Source organism: Pezoporus flaviventris, unplaced genomic scaffold (assembly GCF_033815535.1).
Source record: "Pezoporus flaviventris isolate CSIRO_AGI_PZ_B2104156 unplaced genomic scaffold, CSIRO_AGI_Pfla_v1 ptg000007l, whole genome shotgun sequence".
In the NCBI taxonomy this organism is placed as follows: Eukaryota; Metazoa; Chordata; class Aves; order Psittaciformes; family Psittacidae; genus Pezoporus; species Pezoporus flaviventris.
This window is the reverse complement of record NW_026892555.1, coordinates 1477317-1501529: the sequence shown is the minus strand read 5'-3', so window position 1 is coordinate 1501529 and position 24213 is coordinate 1477317. Positions and strand designations below refer to the sequence as shown.

The 24213-nt window shown below is 45.1% G+C and overlaps 1 protein-coding gene across 2 annotated transcripts in view; it reads left to right on the top strand.

Annotated features, from left to right (window-relative positions):
* ADGRB1 (adhesion G protein-coupled receptor B1) overlaps window positions 1–24213 on the top strand; it is a 285153-nt gene that overhangs the window by 224926 nt on the left and 36014 nt on the right. For both annotated transcript variants that reach the window (XM_061447600.1, XM_061447599.1), the window contains 4 exons: window positions 3906–4056; window positions 8128–8197; window positions 14995–15061; window positions 20280–20365. In XM_061447600.1, coding sequence (XP_061303584.1) covers window positions 3906–4056; window positions 8128–8197; window positions 14995–15061; window positions 20280–20365 — 374 coding nt within the window. The remainder of the gene's footprint in view (window positions 1–3905; window positions 4057–8127; window positions 8198–14994; window positions 15062–20279; window positions 20366–24213) is intronic.

The window sequence follows — 24213 nt, the reverse complement described above, 5'->3', positions numbered from 1 at the left end:
AAGGCTTTAACTGTTTTATATTCAAAAAATTACAGAGGAAGATTGAGAAAAGGCTTAAAAAAACCCACCCCAAACAAACAACATCTCTCAGCTTCACATTTATTTCTCCACCAACTTTTATACTCAGAGCTTAAAGCACTTGGCAGATGTTAATGCACACAGCCACAAAAAAAACACCTTTTTTGGGGTAGGAAGTGTTGCCAGAGGCATTGTACATGCTGCATAGCTGGGGACAGTGAGGGCCTTGCTGCGGATCAGTGTGACTTCAGCAGTGAAGGCATAGCATGGACTGTCAAGCCACATGCAGCAGTTGCACGTACATGCCTTCCCTTACAGACACAGCTGGAGAGGCGTGTGCTGCCTGTATGACTTTCCTCCAGCCAAAGCACTTTCAGTTTCCTCATTGGTATTTGGCCTAACAAATCACTGCATATCATTAACACTGGAGAGGGACTCTTCATCAGTAGTGATAGGACAAGGGGTGATGGGTTCAAAATGAAACAGGGGAAGTTCAGGTTAGATATAAGGAAGGAGTTCTTTACTGTGAGGGTCCTGAGGCACTGGCACAGGGTGCCCTAAGAAGTGGTGAACGCTCCATCCCTGGCAGTGTTCAAGGCCAGGTTGGACAGAGCCTTGGGTGACATGGTCTAGTGTGAGGTGTCCCTGCCCATGGCAGGGGGTCGGAATTGAGTGATCTTAAGGTCCTTTCCAACCCAAACCATTCTGTGATTCTATGATTAATATCTTCCTGTCGTACATTTTCCCATCTCCCCAAGTGCTCCAACCTTTCCTAACTCCACTAAATAGAAAAGTGAAGGAAGAAGTGTTCTTCACTACTCCTGCTGCCAAAATCTCACTCAGAAGTCAAAATGTAGGCTTTAATTAACAGTAACCAGTGACCAGCCAATTTTTTCCAGCCTGTGCTTTGGCAGCCAGAACATGTTGTCACTTCTGGAAGTGTTTCTGCAGAAAAGCCCTAAGGTTTTAATGAATCAAAGGGATTAATTTCTATGGAGGGCCCTTCAGGTTAAGGGTACATTGTTTGAGGAAAAGTTTTACAGCTGCTTGAGTCATATGTGCGCAGAGAAGCGCAGAGACATGCAGCCAGACAGCCCTGCTCCTATTAAACATGCCCTTCAGACGCTAACTTTGCAAAGCAGAGCTGTCTTTCATGGCAAACATGGTTGGAAAGAAGTGGAGAAAGAATGAGCTGGACTCTTGATTACCAGGGTGTGTTGTCTGCAACCCCAAGTGTGTGCTAGGAGCTTCTTTCAATAGGAAGACGTACAGAGGGATGCTCAACATGGCAAACCATGGCTGGACCCACTCTTTGGTTATTCTGCTTCACCCTAGGACAAGAGGCAGATATCTTCATGCTCTCTCACTCCTTCAGAGCACAGTTGTGAGCCCAGGTTCTCCCTTGTGCTTTTTCTCACATGATTCTGCGTGTTCACCGTCAGTGGGGATTCAAAGCTCCCGGCTGCGATTGCATGCGGCAGATTAGCTCTTTGCACATACATATGCATGAAACACCATAAATAGAAAGGTTATTCTTGGATTTCCTCTCAGCCATCTAGTAAACAGTCTCTAGCAGGGAACAGAGAAAGAAAACTATACAGAAAAGAGACCAAAGAGTGTAAATGAAGATTTTATTCACATTCAATTATTGATAATGGAACATATTAAGATGTTTGTGATTGATTTATAATTACACTTACGAGGGGAGAATTTCTATGCTATTTGTTGCCCTGGAAATGCCAGATTCTCCCTTGATTTTCATCCGTGTAACCTCAAAGGCAAGATTCCATGCCTGGATTTACTAAGCTCTTTGAAGATGAAAGGCCTGGGAAAAGGCTAAAAACTTACAGTCAGCAATTACATGATACAAAAGAAATGAATGCTGCATGAACTGGCCATATCTCAAAGGCATGGCTACGTGCTGCAAGGAGACTGATTTCCCCTCTTAAAGGAAAACATGGGCTAATGGCCTTGACAGACTGACAAGCTCTGCTCAATCTTTTAGCAGCAGCTTGGGACATCATATCCCGGTGCTTGGCCTTCATGGAGTTGGGTTTTTTATCTTTACAAGGCAAGAAAAACCTGAAGCAGAGGTAGCAGAAGCAAATATGTGCTTGCCCATCAACTGGCCAAGTTCACAGCCTGGTTTCAGGAAATGGGTTTATACTGGCCCAGTTGAGATGTGCATATGTCTGTTGTGCTCCTCTTCTCTTTGCCTTTCTATTAAAACTACCCAATTGAGACTAAAATAGCCCGAAAATATATCTCTCTGGTGTAAAATTAGAAAGCAAAAGGGTTTTTTTCTCCCCTTTACAAACTGCTGACAAACTGGGCAGAACAAAATCAGAATGGTAAAATGAACAGTGTTTTATCTGGTATTCTAAAATAGCAGTCTCCTAAAATTCCAGAAAACATCCTGTGTGGCTGTTCTATGTAGGGCTGTAAGCTTATGAATAGCAAACACCTTTTCACATGTAAAAATGGAAATTATCATATTGAGCTGTGTTATTTGTGCTGAACTGTTATCCAGAATCCATTTATAAGCAAAGTACCAAGGGTTTTGGTGTCAAATACAAATATGGAACAAAAAAAGACAGTTCCTGTCTCAAAGGACACACTGTCTTCCTTTTATTCACAGCCTCTGATAACATCGTTTTCTGCCAGTGTATGAATTGAGAGCAATCCAATAAAATCATGATAAAAGACACTCCATGCATGAGAGCTTGGTGTTAAAAGATGCTGGTGGGTGAAAAAAGAGGAAGGTTCACTGACCGTAAACCCAAAGTCCATGTTTCCTGATAGAACTCAAAGCAGAGAAATTCTTCACTACAAACTTCCCCCTCCCCTTGGCCTGAATGTCTTAAACCATTTTGCATCCGATCAAGAGTCACTTTTAAAGTCTTATTTGCTCTCCCTCCTCCTTGGGAGCCACTTGGAGTTTCTTTCCATTATTGTGTACATTGATTCACGGTTTCCAACTCATAGATGGTGGAAAACTGGCAGAGTTAAACAGAGCGGCACCAATTTGCACCAGTGAAGGATTTGGCCTTGCTGAGCTAAAAACAAAGGCGAGCTGTTCAGCTTTCCAGTCCATCTCCCTGGCACTACAGGATTGCTCTTCATAATGCATTTGCTAGTACTTTCCCCACTTTAATTTTAAACGGCTTAAGCTCCCTGCACTTCCCTTGAGAGATTTCCCAATGAGTTGTAGAGCTCACCATGATGAAATTCTTTCTAATGTAGGTTTCTTTTTCCTTTCCTTTTTTTTTCCCGTCTGTTAGTAGTTATATACCCTTGTACAACTATGCACCACTCATGTTTTCTGTCCTTACCAACCCCTGGCAGCTGTGCTTTCACCCGGCTCTCGCAGCTTAACTCTTTCACATAACAATCCTTCCCTGGCAGGGACACCATCTAAATTGCCCTCCTCTGATTTCATTTTATGGCTCAGCTGCCAACAACATGGTGCTTTGGAAACCTTTTGAGATGGGTGCACGACTTCCTAACTGCTCCAACTTCCCCAAAAGGATGGTGGCAATGGATGTGATCATTTGGAGGATAAATATATGTTGCTGAAGCCAAGAAAGCACCAGGATGGGATGCAGGATCAGACTTCAGGGAGGTGTTAATCCTGGGTTTTTCATAGAGCTCATGCAGCCAATTTCCATGCAGTACTTAAATGTGAAGCAAACACTTTAGTCCTTTCCTAGGTCAAACCTTGTGGGGGAGGCTGATTCTTCCTAAAATGTCTTTTTGTGTCTTGATCTTCATGACTTTGCGTTCCAGAGCCTGGTTTGGAAGCATCTCCCTGCACCTTCTGCTTTCCTGCCCGCTGCTCTCTCCGCCTGCTGCTCCTCTCACGTGTCCTCCTTTCCTCCTCTCTCCAGGTGATATGCACGCTGGTGGCGGCTTTCTTGCACTTCTTCTTCCTCTCCTCTTTCTGCTGGGTGCTGACCGAGGCTTGGCAGTCCTACATGGCCGTGACAGGCCGGTTACGGAACCGCATCATCCGCAAGCGCTTCTTGTGTCTTGGATGGGGTGAGGATGCTGGGTCTGAGGAGAAGCTTTCAATGCTTTCAGGGGTGTCAAGCAGGGCTGAAATGGTTAAAGACAGCGTGAGCAAGAGCATTAAGTCCTGTCACACAAAAGAGATGAGTCAAGAGTGGCTGAGTTTTGAAAGGGAGTGCTGGGGGTGGTTTCTCCTGGGTTTGGGTCTCTTTCTTGCTTTCTCCTTCTATGTGCAACCCAGAGTCAAGCAAGCTCTGAAATCCTGTCTCCATGGCAGCAGGGCCTTTCGTAGACAAATAAACTGAGACTGGTGCAGATGCTTGTACCTAATTTTTCTCCCTTTTCCATATGTTTAATTTATTACCCTTAAATGATGCATTCTGTAGTCGAAAACAAACACAAACCCATAACCTGCCCTTTCAAAGCAATAACAAGTGTGTGTTTGAAAGAAGCAACTGAACAAAAAGTTGCTCAAAAGCAAGCAGATGAAAAGGAGAAAGGGAGAGGGAAAGCGTTGTGCATCTGAGCTGTATTAGCGTCTCATTTTACTACTGAAGTCTGGCACTTCACCCCAGGCAAAGTATTTCTGATGCTTACGGAGAGCCCTGATGTGATTTATTCTGGCACATCAAGAGCCGTCCTCCTTCCAGCACCTGCATCCCTTTAAGTTTGCACTCTTAGCTTTTGCTTATAGCCAGAAAACAAACTGTCTTGTTGAAATATAGCGTTTGTGTGTAGCAGGAGCACAGCTACATACATGCAAACTATGTGCATGAATATGCGCGTGTTCATGAACGTGATTATACACAAACTGCAACTCAAGGAACATCAGGGATATTGAATGCAGACTAATAGCTTTTCTAGGTAATAAAAAAGGGTTTTTTTCCTGATTTGGAATTGCTGGGACAGATGGGTGTGTTAGCCAAGGGAATTTTGGATGAGCAGCTTTCACATTTGTAGTCTGTACAGATTAAAACCACCCCAACGCTCTACATGTGTAGAAGCATAATTTGCACTGCTAGTAAAAGGTAGTTATCTCTGAGCTAGGATGTGCTGGCTGATAAATGATGCATAGTAACCATCTGAAATAGGTTAGGACAAGAAATAAGGAGCACTCTCGCCTATGGAGGCAGCAAGGGAATTTCTGATATTTAGCATCCTGTTGTAGAGTTGGGATTAATGGCACTTCTCAGAGGAAAGAGGCCAAAAAGATGTTTTAAAGAGCATAATCTGAAATAATTAGCACAATTAATTTTGTCATGGGATGATTCTCCCCCTTTTCCCCCTTTTGCGTATTAGCATTTCTCTAAGCCCTTGTTTGAGCCGTCTTTGCCAAGTTCTCAGCTGCTGTCAGCTGTAGCTCATTGAAGCCACAATAGTTTTCATCAGCAGTGAGGTTTGTTCCCTGTGTTTTTGTTCTCCTCTTGGGTATGCCACTTTGCCTTTCCAGCTGAGAGATTTTAGCAATTAGATTTTCTTTTATTCATATTATTATTTAGAACAGACAGACAAAGTGTTCCTTAGAAACAATTCATTCATCATATTTAGCTCCAGTAAAGAAGACATAATTTTGTCAGTCTTTTTACAACCACAATTTCCGCAGAAACTCAGGCTCTGAGTGGGTCTTCTGTTCATAACACTTATGGTTCTTGGTACTTATTGGACATGAGGAGCACACAATCTGATTCTTCCCTGCCCTGACAATATAAAACACTTTGAAACAGGTTTCTAACGTATTTATTTGGACTTGTGAATGCAAAATTCACTTCAAAACTCTTCAAAACAGATTTCTAATGTATTTATTTGGAACTGTGAATGTACAATTCACTTTCTGCCGAAAGCCCTTAAAACCTTGCTTGTGACTACACGAGTGACTACCTAGAAGGCTGATACAAACCACCCACAGTGTACGGAACAGATCAGTTAGGAATAACTTTCTTTCAAATAATCAAAAACCAGATTGAAAGTTATTATTCTTTTTCCAATCTAATCACACCTAACTATGATTTGGCCATTAACAGGTCTCCCAAGACAGAGGAATACAGCACCCCTCACTGTGATGCTCTCTGGCTTAGCTACCATGGCATAGCTACCACCTTCAGTTAATGCTGCTTGTACAGCTCCATTTTCAGCTCAAGCTGGGGCTCCTACCCAGGCTTGGTTCTTTGCCAGTCCCTGTAAGCTGATGAGTTCACAGCCTGAGTCTCTGTTTCTGCATAATTATCACGTCTAAGAGAAGCACTTTGCAAAGAACAAGTTGCTATTTTTGGTGGAGTCTTTGCCAACTTTTCCTCTTTCACAGGGCCTCTTGCATCAAGCTCTACTCCTGAAAAAGTCCTTTCACATGTGGTTCCTTGGTGTGTTTGCAATGGGATGCCATATTGATGGCATCACAGTGAATACAGCTCCCAGGATATACCCAGATGAGGTGTGAAAGAGGGTTAGCAAGAGGAGGAAAAAAAGAGGAAGAAGAAAAAAAGAAAGAAAGAAAGAAAAAGGAGACATCTTTTAAAGCCACTGCCTTTTGGTTTTGGAGTCGTCGAGCACGAGCTGTACTTGGAAATCTCATGTGGGAGGAGAAACACTTCCCTTTACGATAACTCTCAAATGCTGTATGTTCCAGCCAACTTGGCTTCTACATCCCAGCTGGCTGCAGACCCTCACTATTAATCAATTTGGTGATGATTTGTATTGCTGAGTGACCACCTTGCCAGCAGGGTTATTGTTTGGATGCTGTGTCTGCACATCGCTTCGATCTACAGCGTCTTCTGCAGCCACCCGCCATGACCTCTACAGCGCAAGCATTAGGGGCTTGTCAAGAAGCACTAATCCTAGCTGGCTACTGATCCTGCTAATTCTTAATGGGATTTGCCCATCTTTAACATTGAGACAGCTTAATTCATCATGTCACATGGAGGAGGGCTATAAAAAGCCACATGGAGACCTCCATAGCTGAACAACCAGATGTTACTAGCTGATATCCAGGCATTTCTATAGGGAAAGGGGAACGCTGGGCTGGAGTTAGTGAACAAGAAAAGTACCCAATCTCCTCCGTAGATCCTGAGCAGTTTATTATGGCAGGGATAAGAAGGATCAGAAGACTATTAGCAAGATATAGTGTCTTTTGTTAGTGGTGATTGTGCCCAGTCATTCTAGGACACGGTGATTTCAGAACCTTTTGATGAGTTTTAGGCCAATAACCAGCAGGTTTTCTTCATGCTCCTTATTCTAATGTTATGGGAGCTTCTAGCAGCAGGATCAGGGCAATAGCTTCACCCCTTTATGCACCAGAAGTAGCATTCTGTGCTGACACCATTAGCTCACGATGCTCTGAAAAGATAAATTATACTATGTACATTGTGGCATCCCAGCTACAGACCAACCTGCTCATCCTTTGCGACACTTGGAATGAAGTGTGTCTACTTGAGGGCAGCTGGTTTCTCTTAGTTTATTCCTCTTTTGGGCACAAAAAAAGGAGCAGGTCTCTGGCAAGACAAGAAGCATCCTGGTTTTCAGTAAGACCTGATGTTCTGATGCTCTGTTCCGTTGCTGTTCAGATGGATCTGCTCTACTATAGATCATGGACCAAAACTTAGGGGACCTCTTTGGGACAGGGGAAGCTCAGTTTCCTTTTCTTTCTCTGTTTCATCTGGGGTGAGATCTGAACCCATCTTATTCATCATACAGTATGGTAAGAGTGAACATTGCCCTTAGTCTCCTTGCTAGTGTCTTTGTGTTGGGTCATGGCTGAACATTCGATCTTCAAGCGACATCTTTATATATTCCTGGCCAGCCTTTGTACCTTAGACTAAATTAAATCTATTTTATGCATCCACATGTACTGTCAGTCCTCACACAACTGCTGAGACCACAGCAGGATATGAGCTGATTACAGCTTACGGCATTTACTTCATTAGCAGAGGTAACAAGGGTTCGTGCTTTGGCTCTGAAGGTCCTGAATTCAATCTCTGTCAAAGACCCAGGCTGGGACAGATGGTGCTGGAATAACACTGGGAAGAATGGGGTGTATTATGCTGTCGAGTGGGAGAAGAACTTCACATAAGCTTAAATGACCAATTTTCTCTTGTTTCATTCCTGTAGGGCTCCCTGCCTTGGTTGTTGCCATTTCTGTGGGATTTACTAAAGCCAAGGGGTACGGCACCGTGAACTAGTGAGTAAAGGAGTTCTTCCTTTTCCTCCCTGCATCACCTTCCATGCTTTTTTTGTTATAATCCAGTCCTTGACCCCCAAGATCCAGGGTAGGAGTTAAATTCTGGTGTGAGATGATGGGAGAGGAAGGAGCCATCCTCTTTCTCTGCCTCCTCAAGCCCTGGCCAAGATGGATTGCATATTCCTTTAAACACCAGTTCACAGGGACTAGTTAGATTTAGCTGCTGCATCCATGACAGCACTTCAATCTAACTGCATCCTACTTAGAGATTTATTTATATATGTATGTATATATGTGTATATATGTGTGTATATAATGGGGAAAATGTGGTATTTTTAAAGTTTCAGATGTTTCAAAGTTAAAAATAGCTTTGGTGTTTGTCTATTTAATGCTTTGCTTGATTGGTCCCAGATTTTTGAAATAGCTCAGCTCTGGTTTAGGCACCAGAACAAGCACGAGGTTTTCAAACCAAGGTTTGGAAAGCAATCTGAATTTGCCTGTTTTCTGAATTCCACAGGATTTGCCTTTGGGAAACTTTTATTTGCGTGTAATGGGGGAAGTAATGAGGGGTGGAAGTACCAGAGGAAGACTGTGCAGGGGTGAAAAACACATAAAGGGAAAGCTGGAATTACTCAGAACTGAGTATCAGCACAACTGAAAAAGTGTTATTTTTTCACTGTGCTGTGAAAAAGAGAGCTTAGCAATTATATGCATAGTGGCAGCCAATGGATAATATTTTATGTAGTCATAAATCAGGCCTGCATATACAGTGTTTAAGACAAAGATGTGACCAGCAACAGACGAGGGTTTGAGAAGTCCACTGAGAAAATGGCATGTGCAATCCCTACTCTTTCTCAATTCCCACCGTATTCTGCGCACCCACAACCAAATGGTGCAGGGTTTGCATTTTGATTGCAGGAGAATATTAAACCAGAACAGCAGTGTTCTCTGCTTTGCAGTCTGGATTACTGCAGTCTAAATTACTGTATGATACAGAGGGCTCAGGAAAGTGGGTTCCTCAAATGCCTGTCCTGGCATCAAGATGCACTGGATGTACCTGTCCTGACTTGCTTGCCCCAGCTCAGGGTGTCCTGGTGGAGAGGGATCTGGTGCTTGTTGTAAGACTCAGAAGAGGGCAATGCATGGCCTGGTTCTCAGGAGTGCTGCTGAGATCCCAAATTCCCTTTAGCTTTCCTGTGGGTCTGCTGTTTCTGATATTTCATGCAAGTCCATGAGAACAATTCATAATGAACAAGCATCTGGGGAACGGGAGGAAGGTCCTAAGTATTTCTGCTTCCTTTCCTTTTTGCAGACTGTTGGGAATTGCTGCAAAAAGCTCTACAGCTTCTTCCCCATTAATGTTTCAGGGCCATCCTAGAGTTTTGTGATCAACATTGACCATACAAATGAATGTGGGCAGGGAAGGGAGGAACATGCAGGAAAGCACACCCCATTTCTCTGCCCTGGACCACTGAGTGCCAGCATCTCCTCACCCCCGAGCAATGCCCTCTGAAGCTGCATCCAAAAGGGTGTCAATGCATGACAAAACCTGTTGGTCTTCTGCTTTGCTCTCAGATTGACACACGAGTGAGGTGGCCAGGAGGCTGCACTGACTTCCCATCGTTCCCAGGGGATGCTTAACCACAGCAGCACTCGTTTTGCTGCTAATCCTGTGACTCCTTTCAGCCATAAAGACTCTGTCGCTCCATGCATCCAAGGGCTGGATGCTGCTGGCCTCCCTGCCCAGCAGGCTGGCTGGCTTCCCCAGGGGATGGCAGGGAATCCTGTGCTCTCAGCAGGAGCTGCAGCCCAGTGGCATCATTTACTAGCTCTGCTTTCAGGGTGCTCATCACCAAAATAGCCTTTGTACCTTGGCAAGTCTAGTTTGGTCCTCCTTTGGTTTCCATTCCATGCTGCAGCTCCGCATGGGGTAAAGCTGGTGAGTCCCAGCATTTAATACATGACAAATATTCATGTGGATGAAGCTAGACAGGGTGCCCTGACAGATAGAAGAACACACTTCTTCCCATTTTCCTGCTCAAAAGGCATGAAAGCTATCTTACATTTATGTGTGCCCTTGGTTTTACCTCTCCTTTAGAGCAAAGTCAGCATTACATAGCAGAAATTGAAGAGCTGAGCTCCAAAACTTGAGATTTAAGACTGATGCTGAAGGCATATAAGCACAATATGGACCTGGATAGAAGCTCATTTGTTGGTTTCTGGCCATTACATCAGCATGTGATGTAGTTGCAAAGTTCAGAGCTAGAATTTCAGGAGCTATCTTAGTTTTGTCTCTGGTGAGTACAGGGCATACATTGGTCATTTCAAGTGGCCAGTGTCAGTCTTTCAAAGCATGATGTTTCCATCTTGCAGAAGGAAGGAAAGACATTAGCCACAGCACGTCCCTCCTTGTGAAGCAGGGGAAAAGAGCTGACTTGACAAACCACAAGGGACTTCAAAGTGTTTTTAAAGCTGCCTCCAACCATGCAATTTCTGTTCTTTAAGAGCAGTGCATTAGCACCTATTGGGTTTCTTGTAGAGATAGGCATTGGGGCAAAGTAGGGCTCTGGTATTTAGCCGAGCACAGAAGCTGATTGATACTCAACATCCTTATAGGGGGTCTATAAGGATGCTGGGGAGGGACTCTTCATTAGGGACTGGAGTGATAGGACAAGGGGTGATGGGTTCAAACTGAAACAGGGGAAGTTTAGATTGGATGTAAGGAAGAAATTCTTTACTGTAAGGGTGGTGAGGCACTGGAATGGGTTGACCAAAGAAGTGGTGAGTGCTCCATCCCTGACAGTGTTCAAGGCCAGGTTGGACAGAGCCTTGGGTGACATGGTTTAGTGTGAGGTGTCACAGCCCATGGCGGGGGGCTGCAACTGGATGATCTTAAGGTCCTTTCCAACCCAAACCATTCTGTGATTCTATGATTGTAAGATGAGAAGGGAGAGAGAGGTTCAGGTTAAAAGCTGTGTATGTCCTACTGGATTTGGACTGTGTCTCTTGTTTTCCGAGTTGTGATTTTTCCAGCAGCCATTTACCCAGAGGTCTTTATTGCTCAGTGCGCTTCTTCTGGAGTGCTCTGAACTTTCCATCTGCAATGAGGGGAGGAGGACATGAGGGGATTTTTTCTTTTTTTTTACTTTAATACTATTTGAAAAGAGATTTTGCAGTTGTTTGGAGAGTTACTGGGGTAGGGTACGGGCTGTACTTTCAGTCTCAAAGAGAGTCTCTTAGAGATAATGGAGGTCTAAAGGACCTGACACTGTTCACCTCCTTGTATTAGGCTGAATGCCTGAATAATAACTCCTTTTAGCCTGTACTCCAAGGACTGACTCTGGACCTCTAAAGTTTGACAAGCTGCCTCTTAAAGCTTGACCTGAATAATTGGGTTTATGCTGCTGGTAGCTGGGAACTCATATCCTGCCCCACAAGAGAGCCCACAAAAGGTTTTGTGAGAGCAGTGCCAAGACACAGCAAATTTCCAGGGTCCTTGTGTGTCATTGCATCAGGGCTGTCACCCACAGGTACCACGGCAGCTCCTATACTAACCTCTAAAGTAATACTGGTGGGACAGCCCCGATTCCCAATGGTAGTCTAGTTATACAAATATCTTGTCTGTTGCATTCATTGGAGCTGCTTAGTTTTGTACACGATGGAGGTGAGACCTGTTGCTGGCAGAGCTGTATGGTGTAGTCAAGAAGGTCTCAATGGAAGGCTTGGAGCACTGTGTACAGTGCTGGTGTCCTCAACGTAAGAATGACATGGAGCTGCTGGAGCAAATCCAGAGGAGGCCACGAGGATGATCAGGGGCTGGAGCACCTCCTGTATGAAAAGGGGCTGAGAACATTGGGGCTGTTCAGCCTGGAGAAGAGAAGCTGTGTGGAGACCTCAGAGCAGCTTCCAGTGTCTGAATGGGGCTACAAGGATGCTGGAGAGGGACTCTTCATCAGGGACTGGAGTGATAGGACAAGGGGTGATGGGTTCAGACTGAAACAGGGGAAGTTCAGGTTGGAGATAAGGAAGAAGTTCTTTACTGTGAGGGTGCTGAGACACTGGCACAGAGTGCCCAGAGAAGTGGTAAATACTTCATCCCTGTCAGTGTTCAAGGCCAGGTTGGAGAGAGGCTTGGGTGACATGGTCTAGTGTGAGGCATCCCTGCCCATGACACAGGGTTGGAACTGGATGATCTTGAGGTCCTTTCCAACCCAAACCATTCTGTGATTCCATGAAGTCAGCTCTTTGCAGGACCGAGTAAAAACCCATCCATCTCTCATATTTGCTATGGCAGATTCATAAAAGCATCGGATGTTTTACAAAGAGCTCTATTGTGTTGAACACAAGCTACTGTCAATCGGGGATGCACTGCTTAGAAATAGTAGTCTGGAGCTGCTGAACGTTGTTAAACCATTCACTATCTCCCTTTAAGAGATCTGTGCAGAGATCCTTTGGCAAGTACTGGGGAACCTCTTAGTGAAATGCAAATATTTGTGTGCCTCGTAGGCACAGATGCTAAAAGCATCTCCACCAGATTATTGCTGGAGTTCGCTGTCAGTTTCCCCTCTCAGCTATCACTTGACCCTTTCCCTTCCCTTGCTGTCAGCCACCACCTCTGACAGCCTTGAAAATGCTTCCATGAAGCACTGGGGCAGAGAGGTCAGGCAGTCAAAAGGGATAAGGATCAGTGTTTGGTGATGTGTGAATTAGCCTTCAGAATGCCTGATGCTCAAAGGGGAAGGAAGGGGCTGCAGGGACCTCCTAATTGGAGCGCAGGACAGTCAGCTCCTCTCTTCATCTCTCGGTTGGAATAGACCCTGGGAAAAACGGTCTCAAAATCAGGATGGAGCCTTGGAGAAAAAGGGCTGGGAAAGGGCTGGGATTTGGGAGCCCTCCTGCTTCCCCCTGCCCTCTCCTTGCAGTTATTGCAGCCCTCCAAAGCTTCATTCTTATTCCCTCCATCCCCAGCTGATTACTCCTTTCATTACAGCTGCTCAGGCAGTTTATGAAGGAGCAACATGCTATCAGGAAGGAATCAGAATTGATTAAATTAGCCCATTGCAGGTTTAATATAAGAATAAACAAGATACAGATCTCAGAATAAAAAACAGAATGTCCTGCTTTTAATTTTCAATTTTAAATAATTTTTTTTTTCCCTCCCCCAAAATGTTCTGTGTTTTGGGGCAACAAATAATGGTTTTTTTTGCAAGTTGGAAGAGCTACAGAACAAAATTGAAGTGTTTCCAGGAAAGCTTTGTTTCCTGGGAGACTCTGAAAGGCAGCCTTGGTTTTGCTGCTGGTGCAGAATGAACCCATATTGCTGAGAGCACAGGCGTGTAACTAAGTTACTGCAAGCGTTAGTTGGGTTAGGAGCTTGGAGAAAGTCCTCACTCCATTGTGGTTGCCTGCTCTTCTCCTGTGGTAAGTGCACTGCTGAAATGGGATTACTTCATCACAGGTTTTCTCCAGGGTACTCCAATGTCAAAGCATGGAAACTTTCCATGAGGTTGCAGACAAGGTGTAAATTTGCATCCTCTGTTGCCATGAATACCTACTTTATGTGTCCATGCTCTGATCTGCTGGATTCCCCTCTAAATGGATAGCTCAGCTCTTGTGCTGCTGTAACTGTTCATGGCTGTTGTAGTTACAGACTTGTTGATGTGGAAGGGGTAGCTGGAGGCCATCGGGTCCAGCCACCCTCTGCTTAAGCAGGGTCATCAGGGTTGGCTGCCCAGGACAAGGACCTGTAGTGACAGGACAAGGGGGAATGGCTTTAAAATGAAAGAGGGGAGGTTTAGACTAGAGATTCAGAAGTTCTTCCCTGTGAGGGTGCTGAGGCGCTGGCACAGGGTGCCCAGAGCTTTGGCTGCCCCATCCCTGGCAGTGTTCAAGGCCAGGTTGGACACGGGCTTGGAGCACCCTGCTCTAGTGGAAGGTGTCCCTGCCTATGGCATGGGGTTGGAACTGGATGAGCTTTAAGGTCCCTTCCAACTCAAACCGTTCTATGATTTTATGATGATTCCATGGTCTCCGTGGGTTAAATGCACTTCTTACTTAGAAAGTTAAGATATGGTCAAGGCAGTCAGTGGAGCTCAGGATGTGATTAAACTGATTGAATCAGGTCATCATGGACTCTTTTGGTTGGATCTTTCCTGACTAGAACTGTCATCACGAGTGGCTCTGTGGCAGGCACGAATAGGGCTGACATCAGCACTTTAGACAGAAGAGCCCTCTCAGTTTGTGTAGGCACCAGGCAGTTTAGGAGCCTACGTAGCACACATGGTCAGTGGAGAAAGGAGAAGCCCTCAGCTCATATGGTGTGAGGGAGAAGGAGCAAGCTTGTTGGCAGTAAGCTCAAAGAGAGCATCCGGGAGAAGAAATATACTGTACTCTTGGACTTGAGCCTTCAGCAGGCATAGTGATCAGCGAGTGAGGAAGGGACGATTTCCACTGTTACTACTCTTTTGACTGAGTGTGTAGGACAAAGAGCATCATCTTCCCAGCAAACTGATGCAACTGCTTCCAGGACCTGGCCTGCAAGTGAGCACTGCCATTAATGTTGCATGCATCCCTCTGTTGACAACACTATGCTATTCTGCAGGCAGACCCTCCAGGCAAAGCAGCCTTTCTGCAAGGTCAGGAGAAATAGGAAACATCACTTACTTGTTGTTTGAGACCTTTTTGCCATGGGGTATCACCTCTCAAGATGAACACTGTAGGCAAAGAACAGAAGTAAACCTGTGCCTGTCAATGATGTTAGCCACTGAGTAACTTTCTTTCCTCTCTTTATTTTCCAGCTGCTGGCTGTCGTTAGAGGGAGGTCTTCTCTATGCCTTCGTGGGACCAGCGGCTGCTGTCGTTTTGGTATTTAAGCTTGGCTGAAAGCTTTCACCTTATAACACTCTCCTTGTTCTTTCAACCCAAGAATGTCCCTCTATTTCCACTCATGTTTTGAATGGATTTCTCCTTCAAGAACAGAGCAAAGTGTAGAGCCAGTAATCTGGAATGGGTTTGATTTATAATATAATAAGCCTCAGCTCTCAGTCTTCTACCTCTGTTCTCTCTGGAGCCCCCTTGACATCTGTTTAATGCTTTAAAACCCTGTTTTTTCTCTATCTGCATGGACATGCAAGATGATGGTGGAAAACTCTTGACATTAGCTCCTTCAGCATCTGCTGCTACTGGCTGCTTTCAGACCAGACTGTGCCTCCACAGCCAGCATTTATTCCTGTCTGTCTTAGAAGCTGCATGTGAGCAGCATCCTTTGTTACAGGTGAAATGGAGGTCTTCAGTACTGAGAACCTTAAAAATGTCATGTTTGCTTCTAGTTCAAAGAGATGGCATGGTTAAAATGAACATTCCTAAACTCCATCCCACTCACTCATGCATGGTGGGAGTCTGTTCTACTGTCCCCTCACCCTTGGCTCCAACACAGCAGCAAAGCCAGTTTTGGCCAGTCACTGCTTGAGTTAAAGGTGTCACTCAAGAGATGACATACCTTTCATCAAGCTTTCCCTGCTGTTGAAGCCTCACTGGCCAGGAGAACCCTTGACTTTCAGGGTTCAAAGAGCTTGAGAACTGCTGGTCCTCTAGGAAATCCCTCCTGCACCAATTTCAGATGGGTTTAATGCCACCTTTGAGTGCCCACATGTAAGTGGCAGTCTCCAGTGGCAGTCTCCAGCTGTGTTTTAGCCAGTGGAGGAGCTGTATGTCCTCTGAGGTTCAAGTGCTCTGGATTGTATTGATAGGACAAGGGGCAATGGGTTCAAACTGAAACAGGGGAAGTTCAGGTTGGAGATAAGGCAGAGGTGAGGTGGTGAGACACTGGAATAGGCTGCCCAGAGAAGTGGTAAATGCCCCGTCCCTGGCAGTGTCCAAGGCCAGGTTGAACAGAGCCTTGGGTGACATGGGCAGGGACACCTCACACTAGACCATGGGAGGGGGTTGGAACAGGATGATCTTAAATTCCTTTCTGACCCAAACCATTCTATGATTCTATGAATGGAGTTGCTGACACTTGCAATTGGATCAGGCTTTTGTTTCATGTAGGGCCTGTGGGGTTAACTGCCCGCATCAGGCTTACAGCATAATATAGACACAGAAACGTTTGCTACCTCTATTCCCACTGCTGTCATTGCACATCAAACCACCTTGGCACCATCATGTCATCGTGGTTACAAAGAGACAAGCCAGCAGTTGCCCCTCCTCTACAATAAAGGAAAGCTTATATCAGTTAGGGTATTTAGCTGAGGGCTGCAACACACTGTTGATCTTTCAGATGGCAGGTAGCAAAAAGTGGTGATAAGCAGATGTTCATGCCAGGCAGTCATTAGATCTCTGTAGGCACGTGATAGTTGGATTTCCCTCAGTAATGTAGCTGATGGGGGTCAGGGTCTTCTTTATAGAGAGGATAATTGACAGGAGCATTAAGTGGCTTAGTGCTTTCAGATGAGCTACTTCTTTGCCCCAACAACATAACAGCTCTGGCTCGGCTGCTTGAACACTCAATAGACAGCAGTGATTAGGAGGGAGGGAGCTTTGGTAACCCCAGACAAGAGCAAGTCAATCTGCTGCCTCAAGCCATCTTGCTTCTGTTGTGCCAGCAACAAGGGAAGTAATCCTTTGGCTTTCATAGCATATTTAGTGTGAGAAAAGACACATGAGCCTGCTTCTATTTGGCATCTTGGCTTTCACTCCCATCAAAGCTAGAAATGGAGATGTTGTTACAGAGAGGTCACCACCTGCAAATGATGGTTCATACAGCTGATCTTAGGAAGTGGTGAATCATCTCTGGGGGTGTTCGGCTCTTTAGTACCTAGAGAGAGCCCACACACCTTGTACCTGAGTCATTGCTGGCTGAAGTGAGAAGGGAATGCTGCCCAAGTTGGAGAAGAATAAGCACTGGAAGCCTTTTTATAAACAGGATCCTGAAAATAGATAAGCTCAATAAGTTGCTCAAATTCACATTGTGACTTTAAACAGAGCAACAAGTTGAACACACAGTTCTCAAGGGTGCTCTGTCCACACGACTGGACAGCTCCCTGTTCTCCAGGTACTCTATCCTCATTTCAGGTTGACCATGGCAGCAATGGAGGGATGCTCTGCCTGGCTCAACATAAGGACAGTCAGGTTCTTGCAGGGCTCTATAAGGGACATGTTTGCTCCAGAAACGATACAGCTGCTGCTGTGCAGGGATGCACACATCAAGGTGGGACTTGACTCTGTGCCTGAGCTCCTTCTCACCCAAACCTCCTATGAATATGATCTATAGATGAGTGAATGACTTTGCACACAGCTGACTTGGCTACAGGTAGGCCTGTTACCTCTGCCTTAGCCCTGCTTGGCCAAACTAGACTTGTGCTCTCTCCTCCCAAGCCATCCAAGCATCTCTCTACTGCAGTTCTCCTACCAATACGATTTTTCTGTTACCTGTAGTAACCTTCTTCCTCCAACCCTCACTTATTAATCTCCACACTGGAAAAAAGCTTTTTGCTTGGAGAATATCTTTACCAAAAATAATATTCTTGAGATGTCTCTAATTTCAGCAATATTTGCAGCTTGCGGTCAGTTCACTAACACAGAATGGCTGCAAAGGTTTGAGCTTTAGTCTTGAAAGTCCTGACAACTTTAAATGCAGAGCTGTTGCAAGCAGTTTTACCCACCTAGCTCCTGTGGATCAGCCTGGTGATAATTCTGTGCAGGTTGAAGGCAATGGATTACTGCAGGGAGAGGCTCATGGCATGATGAAGTCAAGACAGAGAGTCATCAGTCATCGGGTGCTGCTTATCTCAAAGGCTGAATCTCAGACTTATGTCTTTGCTTCCAGATAGCATCTCTGAGACAAGGAACTAAAGATACGCTTCATGTTATTAAGAGTAGCTGTGTATAGAAGCATGTTGATGCTTATACCCCTGACTTTGTAAAGAAAAGGAGCCAGGATCAGATGAGGATGTTGATCATGATGATCAATGGACTGGATGAAATAGCTTTTATTTATTGTAACAAGTGCAGAGCTGCACTTTGTCATCTCTCCTGCAATACATGAATGAGAATACACACTGTGTTGTGGCCAGCTCCAGGAGTGATCCAGCCTGCCATGCTTCCACCCCATCTTTCCTATTGCCTTGCTGCACCTCTCTTGCACTCACCAGTCTCCAGTACATTGAAGAAGGACAAGTGACTTGAAAGTGCTCATTCTCTCTCCAAGCAGAGTTAGGGTTTGATGCTAGGATTTGATGTCCTGCTGATCCTTGGCTGAGTTACTACATCTGATGTGCCAGTGTTGTTCCTCTAAAACAATACCATGGTGAGCTCTAGAAAGGGATTCGCAGCTGGGGGAAATAGTCCACTGCCCCACCAGCTGATGCAAGAGAAAAGAGCTGCTATTTGTGAGATCTGCCATTTGTTCCCAGCTGTGGACTCCACACCAGTGAGCTGGGTCATGTCTTGCTGAAACCAGCAATCCAGACTCGGAGAGACTGGTCATTCTTGAGGAACTGCTGGAGCAAGTCCAGGGGAGGCCATGAGGATGCTCAGAGGCTGGAGCACCTCCTGTATGGAGACAGGCTGAGGACATTGGGGCTGTTCAGCCTGGAGAAGAGAAGCTGTGTGGAGACCTCAGAGCAGCTTCCAGTGTCTGAAGGGGGCCTATAGGGATGCTGGAGAGGGACTCTTCATTAGGGACTTTAGTGATAGGACAAAGGGTGATGGGTTCAAACTGAAACAGGGGAAGTTCAGGTTGGATATAAGGAAGAAGTTCTTTACTGTGAGGGTGGTGAGACACTGGAACAGGCTGCCCAAAGAAGTGATGAATGCTCCATCCCTGTCAGTGTTCAAGGCCAGGTTGGACAGAGCCTTGGGTCCCATGGTCTAGTGTGAGGTGTTGGAACAGGATGATCTTCAGGTCCTTTCCAACCCAAACCATTTATGATTATTTAGGCAATTAGATGGAGGCTTTGTGTGAGCAGACATCTCCCTTCCTTTGTGCTAGGTGTTGTACTGGGTGTCTCCTAGGACTACTAGGGTCTATTAAACTCACCAAGGCTTTCAGCTAACATGTAATGCCCCACATCTCTGAATCTGGCCTTAAACTTTTCCTTGCAAGCCCCACATGCAGAAGAACATCTCACACATCGTTCTGCCAACAGCAGATGTTTCACTGACAGCAGAACCAGGAGAGTGTCACTCTTTTCCACCATCACAACTGCACCTCCATGAAGAGGGAGGTGCTCATTTGTCACCAATGAGCTTGCATACAGAGGTTGCTGAGGTTTGGATGAGGTTTGTATAACAGATGCAGCTGGCAGCAGTGAATACTGTCAGAGCAAGGGGTTTAGGATCACTTTGTAAGACCTCAGCTCTGTACAGCCTGTATTTCACCATGAATATTTATAGCTGGTTGATACAGACATCCAATGCTCTCACCGTAACAAAGCAGACCAAAGGACTGCATGCAGTTTTCCTGCCCACTGATTTATTTTGACAATGACTAGATGGTTGATTTGTGTGCTGTGCAGTATTTCCCAAGACATTCCACCATAGTAACTGGTGGTTCTACTTGCTCTAGTGCTCCTCCACCTCTTTGTTTTGAGAGCAGTGGTGCTGGTTCCCCAAGCTATGACAAGCACTGCCCCATTCCCTTAATGCTGCTGCTTTGGTAGCACAGACTCCAGAAGGCACATTTGAAAGTAACCAGTGTCAACCCACTGCTCTCCCCTGTATTGACCACTTTCTGTTTGTATTACCCAGCAAAACTGTTCTTGCACCTGGAATTTGCCTTGTTGGACCTGAATTGGGCTTCAAACAGCCCTGCAGCAATCTCTGCACTTCACAGTCTTGCCCTGCTTCATGGAAACCTCTTCAATCTGCTGCCAGCTGCATTCTGCTCTCCTGAACTCACTGATGCATGGCCAGGGGAGGTGGGACAGGGTGGCAATGGGACAGAAGGGGAGGTGGCCTGTGGAAGTGTGTCCTTAGGGAGAAATGGGAAGGACTTACGTTGCCAAATGTTGGGTTTTTCCTTCTGTGCTCGCAAGTTTGACCTACTTGAGAACAAAATTGTGTGTTGTTTCTCTTTCGGCAGGTGAACATGGTTATTGGCATTCTGGTTTTTAACAAACTTGTATCCAAAGATGGAATAACAGATAAGAAACTGAAGGAACGGGCAGGGTATGCCTTATCAATACATCTACGTAAAGAATGAAATGACAAGACACCCCCACCCAAGGTTGTGATCAATAACCAGGCAAAGGATGCAAAGAGAGATTGGAGATGCAAACACAAAGCAAAAGCAGATTTCAATGAAAGAAACAAGCAACACATTTGGTTTAATCTCTGCCTTGTGATCTGGTGCAGCAGAGACAAAAGCTCCAAGAAGCAGCACTGAGTTGCTATGGAGGAAGGGTAGAAGTTTATCTCTTTGTTAAAATGGCTTCAGCCCGGGCTGATGAATCCTTTCAAAGATTAGAGAAAGCAAAGTGACTCTTCTCTCTCTCTCCTTGAGACAGCAGCTGGATCAGAGAGGGACTCAGTCATTGCTAAGTGTGGAATGTGGTATGGGCTGTGTGACAGAGAAGTCCTGTTTAATGCTGGCAGAGAAACAGCAAAGGTTTGTGATGCATGTATGGAAAGAGTCTTTGGAGGTCTAGCAGTGGACAGCTTAGCAGATGGATGAGTGTGTAAAGAGGAGGACTTAAAGAAACCTCTTCTGCAAGAAAAGATTCTGATGCCACCTGAGGTTCTTTATCTTCTCTTCTACGATTCTGTGATTCCACAGCCATCGCCCCAGCCTCCATCCCTGAGGCCTGGGCCTGTGTTACCTGTTTTTTTTTGTTGTATAAACTGAAGAGCTGACTCCACAGTTCTTACCACCCTGGTCTCACTAGGGGTTGACTGGCAGCAGCTACCATGCAGAGCTCTCTGCTGGGTTACTTCTGTCATTAGTTCCAGCAGGATGAGACCCCGCTTCACCTTTGTTTCTGGAAACAAGTCTGTAGCCTGCTCAGACTTTACCCCTGAGCTATTCCAAATGGCATGCTGACACTGTGAGTCAAATCAAAAGCACAGGTCAGCCTGGCTGCTGCTGTTAGTGTGTTATTTTCCACTGCCTCACTTGGCTTGCTGTTGCAGTCAGAGAATTTATCTCCTTAACTGCTGCTAGAGGGTTGCGTGCTCTTATTTGTCCATTGATGGAATTTGATTTATCACTGCGGATGACAATTGTATCCTTGAATCATAAAATGCTAGGTTAGAACTGACCTCAAGGATCGTCTGGTCCAACCTTTCTTGGCAAACCATGACCTAGACTGGATGCCCCAGCAGCCTGTCCAGCTGAATCTCAAGTGTCCAGCCTTGAGAGAAGTTGTTTACAAAGAGACAAGGAGAGCAAGAGGTGTTCTGATGCTTCTGCATCACAGCTACAGACAGAGCCTAAAACCTTAGGAGGCTGGTGGAGAAGATAAAGGTTACATCCCATCTGTGAAAGTGGAGGGTGAATGGGTACCTGTTGCCTTGTTTGCTGCAGCTGTAGGCTTCACAGAGAGGATAAGCTGCTTTATTCACTGTGGTGCTGGCAAAAGCCTTTAGCTCTAAAACTTCAGTCTCAGACGGTATAGGCATAAAGTACAGACAAGGTTCTATAATCACGTCATTGCACTGTTGGATAGTTCAGGTGGAAGTGGTTTTTAATTGAGTGATGGCAGCAAAACTGAGGGTAGAAGCAAGCTCTTACCCAGCCAGGGGAGAAACACAGGGACATGTTAAAGTTCATAACAGCCTTCCAGTATCTGAACAGGGTTTATAAGGATGCTGAAGAGGGATTCTTCATCAGGGACTGTAGTGATAGGGCAGGGGGTGATGGGTTCAAACTGAAACAGGGGAAGTTCAGGTTGGAGGTAAGGAAGAAGTTCTTTACTGTGAGGGTGGTGAGGCACTGGCAAAGGGTGCCCAGAGAAGTTGTGAATGCTTCATTCCTTGCAGTGTTCAAGGCTAGGTTAGACAGCATTGGGTGACACGATCTAGTGTGAGAAGTCCCTGCCCATGGCAGGGCAGTTGGAACTGGGTGGTCTTAAGGTCCTTTCCAACCCAAACCATTCTATGATTCTATGTTTTATCAGCAGAGTTGACACGGCCAAGCAGCAATGTCCCTTGGTGCAGCAAAGAGGGGAATCTCAATGCCTTAGCAGTGTCATGGTTATGATAGTAAGAGGAGACTTAAGCACATTTGGATGATGAGGTATCAGTTGCTGTTGGGTGTAAAGGCACACAAAGAAGTTACCTTTGGTGCATTGCTTAAAGCAGCTGCTAATAAGAAAGTGTTTGGTTCTGGATGATGCCTTCTTTACAAAGAGAGAACTTGAGAACATACCCAAGCTGCTGGCAGAGTCTGTAGCAAGATAATTGCACTTGTAAGTAGAACTGAAATAGATGGTATATTGGAGTAGCAGAGCAGTGCGTTACTGTCTCTCAGTCTCTCCCTCTCTAATCTAAACTGCATACAGCCTGACCTTATTCAATCCAGACCACTGGTTATTGATCACATTCATAGTTCTACTCTGAAAATGAAACCTACAAAGCAAAAGCAAAAGAAAAAGTTATTTTTCTGATGATCTTTGTTTTTTTTTTCTTTCTTTTCTCTTTTTCCCCCCTTTCGTGTCCGTGTGTGTGTGTGCAGCACTTTTAAGCCTTCTCTGTGCTCAATGATTTTGTTCTCCTATCGAAGTGCCACCTGCTGAGAGTGCGGAAGCACTTTTGAGTGTTCTGGTGCCCCTTTCCCTTTAGCTAGCCGCTTCTGGCTTGGGCTTGGGAACCGTGTTGGAAGGGAGATCTGAAGATAATCAGAATGATGTTTGGATCTGAGGAGATGAGATAAAGAAATGTTGTGTTTCCTTTTGCAGAGGCAAGAAGTATGGTTCAGTGTTGCAAAAGCAAAAAATAAAAGGGGGGAAAGAACCCCGAAAAGGGGTAACAAAAGACCTATTAAACACTAAGGAAAACCCAGTACACATAATGCAGCTTGGTTGGTGCAAACAGTGCTAACAGTTCCCATGAAATAATATCTCAGACACAATAGGTTTTGCCCTATACTTAGCAGAGGAAATTGCTGTGATTACCATTGTCATAGCTGTCAGAAAACTTTGTATTTCCAGTGCCAATGACTTTATAGATATAGCACAAAACCAGGCTGTAGAGAACTGTGATTACCTGGAGAGCTGTGCACAACCGCCCCAGCTCCTTCTTGGGACACAGCAAGTGTCTCCCAGCAGAACAGTCTCTATTCAAGTTCCATTGCACTGACCATGTTTGAGCTCTGTTGGCAGGAGGGCTACTAATACCAAATGTTTTAATGTCAGAAGCAGGAGCCTTTAAAATGAATGTTAAATCTATTCAGCCAGTGTTTATTCCAGAAGCATTTGTGTGCTCATGCAGCCAGGGAAGAAGAATGAGACTATAGGGTATATTCTCAAAGGCTAATTTTAGCCTGCTGAGTTTAATCTCCATAGGCTTCCTCTGTAACTACTAGAGAGGTGGGAGTCTTGTTTAGTTGTTCCAGCTTGCCCCTTAGAAGACCTTTCCTTCTTTTATCTCTCCATTGATTATAGAGAGGACTTGAGAAAGTTTGCCCCAAGACCTTGTGTAAAATACTCTCTGTGTGACTGTCCTGGCAGAGTGTAATGAAGCTGGATTGTCAGTGCATAGAGAAGAAAGTAATTGGAAAGATAATAACTCCATTAAAATAGGAACAGATTCAGATTGCCTTTCATCTCAGAATGTTCCATGTTTGAAGCAGCTCCTGTTCTTTGGGCCATGAGTGGTGTAAAGCATGATTGAACTAAAGGTAGCAAAGTCCAGGCTTGAGTGAACACACCAGATGAGTCCGTGAGCTGGTTGTGGATATTTAGGAAGCAGAAAAAGCCAAATGAAATGAATACATTATTCGCTGTGATTATTTCATTAGCTTCCCTTTCATACATGCAGGCACCAATAAAAACCTGCTATGGAAATTCAATCTATTAACG